This window comes from Myotis davidii, unplaced genomic scaffold (genome assembly GCF_000327345.1).
Source record: "Myotis davidii unplaced genomic scaffold, ASM32734v1 scaffold135, whole genome shotgun sequence".
Lineage (NCBI taxonomy): Eukaryota > Metazoa > Chordata > Mammalia > Chiroptera > Vespertilionidae > Myotis > Myotis davidii.
Genome location: NW_006289813.1, coordinates 6,153,164 through 6,163,911, shown reverse-complemented (window position 1 = coordinate 6,163,911; position 10,748 = coordinate 6,153,164). Strand labels below are relative to the sequence as shown.

Genomic DNA, 10,748 nt, shown 5'->3' with positions numbered 1-10,748 from the left:
AGGACATGTATTTGAATATTTTAATAATGGGTATTGCCATAATGATGCATGCTGGCTGAAAAATCAGCCCCATATATCTTACAGCATAGTGTCAGGCACAAATTAATCAGTACTGATAAATGAGTAAGAGCTCCATTGGGTGGCACTTAAGTCACTCCTAGCTCTAATATTCCGTAATTTTCATTCTATCAGTATTTAACTTTCATGAGCCTCATTTTCCTCTTCTACAAAACAGGGTAAATACAAACACTCTTGCTATATTAGACTCATTTAAAAAAGTACATGAAGTAATTTCTGTAAATGTTCTCTGAAAAATCAATCCACTCCAAGGGTGAGATGAAAGAGAAAGGTCAAGATGTTAAACTAACAGTTATAGATATGTATTTAAGAAATTATATAAGTTGCATTAACTCAAAAGCAAACTTATTAGCTATTGGCAGAAAATAAGGAAGAAATAAACAAAATCTGACACAGACTCATACATACATAAATCAAGATACACAAACTGCATTTTGAGATTAGACACATATATTCTATTTTCCCAAAAATATTGTTTGCAAGAATTTATTTTAATTTGCCCGAGGTTTTCTAAATAAATGGAGCCCATATGCAAAAGAAAGAATTTATCTCAATGAAGCTGTTGAGTATACATCCTATACTACCTAAAAATATATTCTATATTAGCCTTTATTAATGAACCCTAACTCAAATGTGAATTAAAAATATAATTCCTCATAATTAAATTATAATTTATTCTGATATATATATACACACACACACACACATATACATTTTATATACAACGAGTCTGGCAAAGTAACTACCTGAATATTTTAAATTCCCATTGGTATCATTCTTACCTGGAAATTAGACTGAAATACACAGCAGTCAACACTTTTATAATGTCCCTTAAGCATAGTTATCTGTTCTCCTGAGTAAATTGTATAAACAGCAATGGTGCTACCATATGGTACAAAAACAAATTCTGAACTGCAGCCACAGGAGACGGCGAATTTCAATCCTTTCCTACTGTCATTATAAACTTTTCCGTAATTCACCTGTGGGATGTAAAATCACAAAGTTACTTCTTAAATCTGAATTAAAAAGATAAAGACTAGAAATATTTACTTGAAATATTAGAATATACTATAAAAGGGTTCTTACATATCTAAAGAAAATGACCAATGCCCTAATATAAATAAGGGCCAATGACATAAATGTACATTTCAAAGAAGGAAATACAAATAGTAAAAAACCCCACAAAAAATGTTCACATTTCAACCTTGATAGAAATAAAAAGACAATTAAGGCATCCTTAAAGAATAATTCTCACCCTAGCTGGTTTGGCTCAGTGGATAGAGCATCAGACTGTGGACTGAAGGGTCCTGGGTTTGATTCCGGTCAAGGGCATGCACCTTGGTTGCAGGATCCCGGCCCTGGTCGGGAGCATGTGGGAGGCAACCAACCGATATGTCTCTCTCATGTTGGTGTTTCTCTCTGTCTCTCCCTCTCCCTTCCACTGTCTCTAAAAATCAGTGGGAAAAAATATCCTTGTGTGAGGATTAAAAAAAAGAAGAAGAAAAAGAGTTCTCAACAATTTAGGAAACATTTTAAGAAACCATAAGACACTCAATATGGGTATAAGGGAGGTAAACATGGAGGCACTTAATTTGGGCATTTCTTCTAAAGGTCAAATGGTTTATTATGCAACAAAAATACAAAGATACTGTACTTGGTGGGAAATAACCTTTTATTTTAAAACATTTTAAATTATGGTAAAATATATATAACATAAAATTTGCAATCTTAATCATATTTAAGTGTGTAGTTCATTGACATTAAGCACATTAACAACTGTACAACCATCACGACCATCAGTGTTCACAAGTCTTTTCATTTTACAAAACTGAAACTCTGTGCCCATTAAACAACAAAGATATTCTTATTCCTTAACCTAGTAACTACTCCTAGGAATTTATCTTAGGGAAATAAACAGCAGAAAGCTGTATGCCAAGAGGAATTCAATGCAGCATTAATTCAAATGGCAAAATAACTGAGATTATATGTAAATTTCTAGTAATGTTACATGAATTCTATAGTTTATATAGCAATTAAAAATGATAATTATGAAAATTATGCAGAAAATAGAAATGCAGAATTCTCGGCCCTATCCCAATCCTACTGAACTAGAATCTTTATTTTAACAAGATCCCTATGTGATTTGCTACAGCATGGACCCCGAGGATATTATGCTAAGTGAAATAAGTCAGAAAAAGACAAATACCATGTGATTTCATCTAAAGAACAATATGAATGAACAAACAGAAAGGATATATGCACCCCTATATTCATAGTAGCACAATTTACAATAGCTAAGATTTGGAAACAGCCTAAGTGCCCATCAGCAAATGAGTAGATTAGAAAACTGTGGTACATCTACACCATGGAATACTATGCTGCTATAAAAAAGGAGGAATTCTTACCATTTGCAGCAGCATGGATGGAACTGGAGAGCATTATGCTAAGTGAAATAAGCCAGTCAGAGAAAGAAAAATATCACATGATCTCACTCATTTGTGGAATATAATGAACAACATAAACTGATGAACAAAAATAGAACCAGAGTCACAGAAGCATCAAACTAGCTGTCCAACTTATGAGGGAAGGTAGGGGGTGAAGGGGTAAGAGATCAACCAAAGGACTTGTATGCGTGCATATGGACATAACCAATGGAAACAGACAGGGGGTTGGTGGGGGGGTGAGGGCATGTGCTGGGGGTTGGGGACGGCCAGGGAGAGGTCAATGGGGGTGGAAAAGGAGACTTATGTAATACATTAAATAATAAATAATTGAAAACAAGAAGCTGTGATTCAGAGGTAAGAAATAGAGTTAGACAAGAAACAGAGTTAAATCGACGGGGAAAAAAATCAAGTGGTGTATGACACAGATCCATTTCTTTAATTTATATTCAAAAGGTGGAAGTTTTTAAAATTCCTTACTAGTGTGTTTTCTCCATTGGAACTATTCCAGAGCCTCATTCGATTATCAGTACCAATAGTCAGCAGGTGAAGCCCATCACTTGTAAAACATAAGCCATTAACTTTCCCATTATGAGCAGTGTTTGCTGCAATGAAAAATACAATTCAGTTTATCTGTTCTTGTATTCAGCACATATTTAACGCCTGATGACCTACTTATTTAAACACATTAAAGGACAACTATCTGAATTACTTAAAATACATCAGTTGATTATATTTAACATTCATCATCCCTGTGATTATTTGAATATGGTAAACTATAAAAATTAGAACCATAAAAATAGAGGAAAACTAAAAAGTCAAATGGAAAAAAATCTTGCCAAATATATTTGTCTTCAAAGAGTAAGCTGTGGGCCCAGCTGCCGTGGCTCAATGGTTGAGTGTCGACCTATGAACCAGGGGGTCACGGCTTGATTCTTGGTCTAGGCACATGTCCGGGTTACAGGCTCAATCCCTAGTAGGGGCCATGAAGGAGGCAGCTGATCAATGATTCTCTATCATTGATGTTTCTATCTCTCTCTCCCCTTCTCTGCCTTTCTGAAATTAATTTTAAAAATACATATAAAAGGTATTTAAGCTGTCTTATAAAACTCAAATACATAGTTTAACACAAAAAATTTAAACACCTTTCAAAATTCTTATATACTATTTCCATTTTTAATCTAAAAATCATCCCAAGGACTATTAAAAATCATTAATACTAGTATTTCCTATTTAAAAAACTTTAACTGAAGATAACTGTTCTAATCTCACAATCAAAATTTATATTACTTTCAAAATAAACAACTTTGAGAAAGCATAATTCTCAATAGCCTGATTAATTTAAGTAAATAGATTATGAAAACAATGAAAGATTTTATATATTTCATCCCAATTATTTCTGGTCCAGAATTAATTCTGAATCAAAATTTTAACCTACACAAAAATGAAATTCTATTGTAAAAATGCAATTGAGGTACTTTATCACCTGGATTGCAGCTGACACATTTAACACAACTTGCAAATTTTGTTTTGACACAATGGCCATTAACTATTACTACTACTTTAATTTATTAGAACTTCCTAAGTGGCACTGAATTTGTATTAGTGTAATTGGAAAGAAAAAAAAAGGTAACAAATTAATCCAGAAAAGTTTTTACACTTGAAAATTCAGGGATGGATGAAATGCCATACTAACTTGTACTTTGAAGAAAGACAGCAATAATTTATTTTAATTAAGAAATTGATTTAATATGAATGCCTTTTTTAAAAAAATCACAAAATTTTCCATTTGTCAATATACATTTAGTATCTGTTATATTCAAAATTTTCAATAATAATAATAGTTATTATTATTATTTTCAATATAAGAATGCTATCATTGTTATATTTCATATTAGTGCATTCTTCATTACCTGATTCAACAGCTTGTGACTTTTCCCCATTATGCTGATCAAGAGTAATCAAACATCCTGATGCTTTCCTCACATCCCATAATTTTACTCTACTGTCCGCACTGAGAAGAGATAAATGTGACAGTGACATACATAACTAGAATAGTGACTGTACTCTTCACCTACCTTTCCAGTATTATGGCACATAGAGATCTTAGCCTTTTTGTACATTTGGGTTATTGTACTTTTGCCTTATTAGCAAACATTCAATAGTCAATAGGAGCACAAAGAAGTAAAAAATAAGAAAAAAAAGATAAACCTTTTTAGATCACAAGGACAGAATTCTGCTGCTTTTCATTTTATTTTATTTTTTAAATTTCTTTATTTCTTCTTTTCTAATGACAGGAACATCTTTCTTCTCAAGGACTAGATAAGGTTTAGAGCTTGTTGCTTAAGCAAGTTTGTCACTACAGTCTTACTATTGTTTATTATTCAAACTAGAAGTGCGTTGCACTGCCGCCCACCCCGCCCCACACACAACAGGCCCGGATACCGAGCTGGGGCTGGCAGAGGCATGCGGCGCAGCATTACTCCTGGGGTGCTGAAAAGGGGATGTAAAGGGGCACCCCTCGGGAGATAACCACCTGCTGGCTTAGGCCCGCTCCCCTGGTGGCAGATGGTACACCCAATCCCGTGGTGTCTGCCCCGTCTCCCCTGGTCATACCATGTTTGTCTATTATTAGATAGGATGTTGTCTAGATAATCAAGCAGTTAACTAATTTCACTTTGCTTAAGAATTCATTTGGCATGAATTTGGTGGGCTTTTAATTTAATTAATTAATTTATTGATTTTAAATATATTTTTATTGATTTCAGAGAGGAAGGGAGGGGAGAGAGATAGAAACATCAATGATGAGAGAGAATCATTGATCAGCTGCCTCTTGAATGCCCCCTACAGGGGATCATGCTCGCATTCCAGGCATGTGCCCTTGACCAGAATTGAACTTGGGACCCTTCAGTCTGTAGGCTGGCGCTCTATCCACTGAGCCAAACCAGCTAGGGCTGGGCTTTTAATTTTATATGATAAAAATAAGAATAAAGTGAATAAGAGCAAAATATTTTTATTTGGTTTCCTGTATCAAATTAATCTTTGCCCAATATATAAGAACTAAATTTAATGTCTTCTAGAAATTAGATATTTATTTTCATTTTATTTCAAGGAAGAGAAAAGGAAGGCAAAACCATGGTTTATTAATTTCAGCTTCTAAACTACTCCTAAAGAAAATATTTACTCCAGCCCATCTGCTCAGTGGTTAGAGCATCTGCCTGCAGGCAGAAGGGTCTCAGGTTCAATTCCTGGTCAACAGCATGTACTTTGATTGCAAGTTCCCCATCCTGTGTAAAGGCATGTGGGAGGCAACCAATCAATGTGTTCAGCTCACATCAATGTTTCTCTCTCTCTCTACCCTTCTTCCCTCCCTTCCACTATCTCTAGAAATCAATGGGGAAAAAAAGATATATATACATTTATTAATCAGTTCAACACCTACTTTCAGTCCTCATAAAGACTTCAACAATATTCCATTGGGTTTATCCAGGCCCATTGCATTGCATTTTATAAATTTGTGATTCATTTCACAGATCACTATCAAACCTAGCCAATCAAAAGAGTCAGCAAAAACCTAGTTTTCCATTCTCAAGTTGGTTTTATGTTTTTCTAGCTGGGGAAAACGTATGCAATGAGATGAGTAAGAGGATTTAAGTCTCTTCTGAAACAGTTTAGATTTAGAGCTATCTGACATGGATTACTAAATCCATTCTGGTACTGATTCAAATTCCGAGGGTACTCTGAGAACTGATGTCTCTTAGCCTCCCTGTGATTTGAGGAAAACCCTAGCATGGATCCCACCAGCACCTAGCTCAGCCGTGGGCAAACTATGGCCCGCGGGCCGGATCCGGCCCGTTTGAAATGAATAAAACGAAAAAAAAAAAGACCGTACCCTTTTATGTAATGATATTTACTTTGAATTTACATTAGTTCACACAAACACTCCATCCATGCTTTTGTTCCGGCCCTCCGGTCCAGTTTAAGAACCCATTGTGGCCCTCGAGTCAAAAAGTTTGCCCACCCCTGACCTAGCTCCTCACCTTAACACCTGTTTAGCCACCCTCTTAAGCATTCAACTTCAGAAATTGGAAATTTCAACATCACATTCTGTAAACTAGTAACAAATAGTGTTTTGGGACTGATCTGTGACAGAGAGGGGGTGCTAGCAGCTTTATAAAAATCCAGATACATATCTTTATAAAAATTATCTGAATAGCTTTTGTAATAATTATTCTGCAAAAGTTTTACTAAATGTCTATATCAAAATCTTTGACAACTATTTCCTATCCCTTCAGTTTTTTAATTTTCTTACTCTGACATACATACATCTATCTCATTAGGTCTCTGATCTACTCCAATAAGCTTTTCTGTGATTTTATTTCCTTCCTTATACCCATGACTTTCACATTTTTTTCACACAATTGTTAAGTCTGTGTCATTTAATGTTTTGATTTCTGTGGCTTAGTAGATCTGTGATCTACACCTTCAACTACACACACAACACTGCCCACCCCGCATTCCTATGTGGCCCAAACTAGACCTCTAACCCCAACTGTTAAAACTGTTAATCTAAATCTTTATTACTTTCCCTTAAAATTGCATCCCCATTCCGGTATTTTCAATGGCTGACATGAAGTTCTACTCCACTTAAAAACCACAGAGGCCACTGGGCTCGCATTTCTTGAGCTCTATGCAAAGTCACAAATTTAACTGTATTCCTCCTTCTATTTAGTCTCACAATGCCCTTCATGCGTCAAATAAGTGTCCTCTTTATACCTGGACCCTTGATACAACCCTCTTGAATCTGTTTAAGGTCTTGATGTAACAACCTTCCCTCCATTTCTTCACCAATTCCTCTCGACTGGTACTTTCTCTCAGCATTTAAATACATGAGTCGCCCTGACCATTTTGGCTCAGTGGACAGAGTGTCGGCCTGAGGACTGAAGGGTCCTGGGTTCGATTCCAGTCAAGGGCATGTACCTTGGTTGCGGGCACATCCCCAGTAGGGGGTGTGCAGGAGGCAGCTGATCGATGTTTCTCTCTCATCGATGTTTCTAACTCTCTATCCTCCCTCTCCATTCCTCTCTGTAAAAAAATCAATCAATAATAAATACATAAGAGTCTTCCCTCCAACAAACAAAACCCCCCAAATGCCTTGGTCCTCTCAAGAGTTAAGTGCTTCTGCTCTCTTTTCCCATATTACATCTCTCAGAGACTTAACTCTATGAAAACATTTTTCAGGATGTTGTGTAATTGCTGATTTTTCTGACTACTCCTCATTAGACTATTAGCTTCTTGAAGGGATTATACCTTAGTTAACTCTGTGTCCCTAGCACAATGCTTGGCACATGGTAGACATCTTTAAATATTAGTAAATTGAATAAATGAATGGATGGATGTGTTGAATCAGATTCAAAATAATTCTGGATAAAAAAATGAATAAAAATGCTATTTTTAAATTAACAGTGCTACTACTTTTATATGCAAAAATGACACAATACAGTTGTTTTCCTATTTTTCCAGCAGTACTAGATTTGAACTGCTACACTGATTCTCTTGTGTTCTCTTATTTTAAAGATGAGCACCTTCAAAACGGATAGACAGGATAGCTTTTATGAAAAGGAAGATTTCTTTCAGTGATACGAATTAATATCTGTAACTCTATGATTTTACTTTTAAGGACCTAATAACTAAACAAACACACATCTTACATAGATAGTCTTCTAGAAATGCTTATTAATTATTAATTTCAAAACCAAATAATTTGCAATTTACCTTGCAGTTGCCAAAATATAATCGTAACGTGGTGACCAGGAAACTGCCAAAATTTCTTGTCTGTGACCTGCAAATACAAACTGTATGAAAAGTCTTAAAAAAATCAAAAGATACAGTGCAGTTAATTTTGATTCTGAAGAAAGTGAAGACTGCCCTGACCAGTTTGGCTCAGTGGATAGAGTGTCGGCCTGTGGACTGAGGAGTCCCAGGTTCGATTCCGGTCAAAGGCATGTACCTTGATTGCGGGCACATACCCAGTAGTGGGTGTGCAGGAGGCAGCTGATCAATGTTTCTCTTTCATGGATGTTTCTAACTCTCTATCCCTCTCCCTTCCTCTCTATAAAAAATCAATAAACTATATTAAAAAAAAAAAGAATGTGAAGACTAAGTATTAAAGATAAATTGATATAATCATTTTTTCACTTTTATAATAATTGTTTAAATATAGGGTGTTCCAAAATATGTATACATACACTTTGAGTAATTATGAAGGCAGCATTTATTAAAATATATTTCATTTTCAAAATTGAGCTATAAGCTGTTACAGTGTATAGACATTTTTGGGGGGATGTTCTGTATTAATATGAAGTCTGTGGGCCATTTCTTACATATGGTATTTTATTTAAAAAGGCCTGATTTTGCTTTGGAAAGAACAGGCAGAGCAAGTGAGTCTTCCTTTTTAAATACAGGTGTTGGCCTAACAACTCAATCTATCATTGGTGATATAGCTCAAGGTCACTTATTTATCTCTATAGTAAGAGCCACTAAACAAACCAAAAATAAACATTCTAAACAATAAAAATGTTTCTAACTTCTCAGAAAGTTATGACAGAAAAAATTATTTTTAATTCATGATTATAAAAAAACATTTGTATAAAAGTTTTTTCCAGAAAACAGAAGTGATAAGTTCATAGGATAAGTGATTTCTGCATTTTAATGCATTTTTACCTAACTGAACTATTCAAATCAGTTATTTTAATCTACCTCGCTTATATTAAAAAGAAATTCATAATATAAAACAAATGTTATCTATTTCACCAAGTTTTTCTTACATATTTATTATGTGTTTCTCAGAGATGAATAAAGATGTATATTTCTGAATTACACCCCATATTTTCATTGTTTAGAATTAGATGATCTAATGCTGATTTTTAAAAGTAGCAAAAATAATTTCATATACCTTTACCAAAGTATTATTTCAATATCTTTTTCTAACATATTTTTACTGAGGAATAAAAAAAGCACCTAAATTTTAAGAACCTTTACTCAGCCAGAACAATATTAGACTATGTTCATGAGAGAAATGTACTCATGTAAATTTCGTAAGTAGTTTATTTTTCCACAGGTAGAAATAGCACAAGGTTTTGAGTTAGACCTTCCATAACCTTTGAGCTCCCCTATGGCCATTGTTCATATAAATGTCTCTTCAATAGTTCAGTTTTATAAGAATAATGCACAGAAGGATCTTTATTTCCCTGTTGACTTTTAACAACTAGCACAAAATACATCAGTCATGTCACTTACAAAGAATACATTGTTAGTAATGTTTCTTTTTATTGAATGGTTTACTCAGAGTAGTTGTTACAAATAAAAAATACCCTGTAGAATGTGGCAACAGGATCCAGACTTTAAGTCACAAAGTTGTACTTTGGGTGCTCTAGTACCAACTGTAAAACAAAAACAGAAATGGTTTAAGATAATTTTATTATAAATCATCATCAAAAGGAAGATATAAACTACCATTATGAATTATGACATTTTCTGTATGGACTACATCCATACAGAAATATGAAAATGTTAAAGATATACTTCAAATAATTTCTAATGTTTATAATTAGAAAACTTATTTTAATGGTAGTTATATTTTAGTACTAAGACAATTTTATTATTGCATTATTATTTAACATTAAACATAGAAATAATTATTTTTGTTCACAGGAAGTTGCAAAGATAGTACAGAGAGGCCCTTGTGTACCCTTCAATCAGGTTCCCCCAATGGTTATATTTTAGGTAACTAGAGTATAATATCAAATCCAGGAAATCTGTATTGGTACAATGTGGTATATAATTCTATACTATTTTATCACCTCAAATTATTTTAAAAACTCAGTTTTTCTGTGATAATGAAGTATTTCCAATCTCTAGTAATAGATTCCAGAAACTCTGGACACAGATTGAGTGGACCTCAAAGATAATTTAATGCCCATCTCTTCTCTTTAGGTGAAGTAGCTAGCTGATGTCTGGAGATTCATGTAGTGCCAGAGAATAATTAAATTACGGGGAACTGACCTGATAACAGAAAAACAATTTTTCTTCCACGTACATGGAAATTGTTGTTGCAGGTACTTCCATAAAAATGGATGTTTAATTTGAATCACACAATATTAGAGAAAAGGAAATAATTTCCTTATTTTATTGTGTTGAATTGAAAAAGTTGCCAAATTTTGTTCATGT

The 10,748-nt window shown here is 34.1% G+C and overlaps 1 protein-coding gene across 2 annotated transcripts in view; it reads right to left on the bottom strand.

Moving 5' to 3' along the window:
* The window catches only part of ERCC8 (excision repair cross-complementation group 8), a 37,572-nt gene that overhangs the window by 10,272 nt on the left and 16,552 nt on the right, over positions 1-10,748 (bottom strand). For both annotated transcript variants that reach the window (XM_006762432.2, XM_015563077.1), the window contains 5 exons: positions 9,893-9,961; positions 8,295-8,361; positions 4,433-4,533; positions 3,000-3,124; positions 861-1,058 (listed from right to left, as the gene is read on the bottom strand). In XM_006762432.2, coding sequence (XP_006762495.2) covers positions 861-1,058; positions 3,000-3,124; positions 4,433-4,533; positions 8,295-8,361; positions 9,893-9,961 — 560 coding nt within the window. The remainder of the gene's footprint in view (positions 1-860; positions 1,059-2,999; positions 3,125-4,432; positions 4,534-8,294; positions 8,362-9,892; positions 9,962-10,748) is intronic.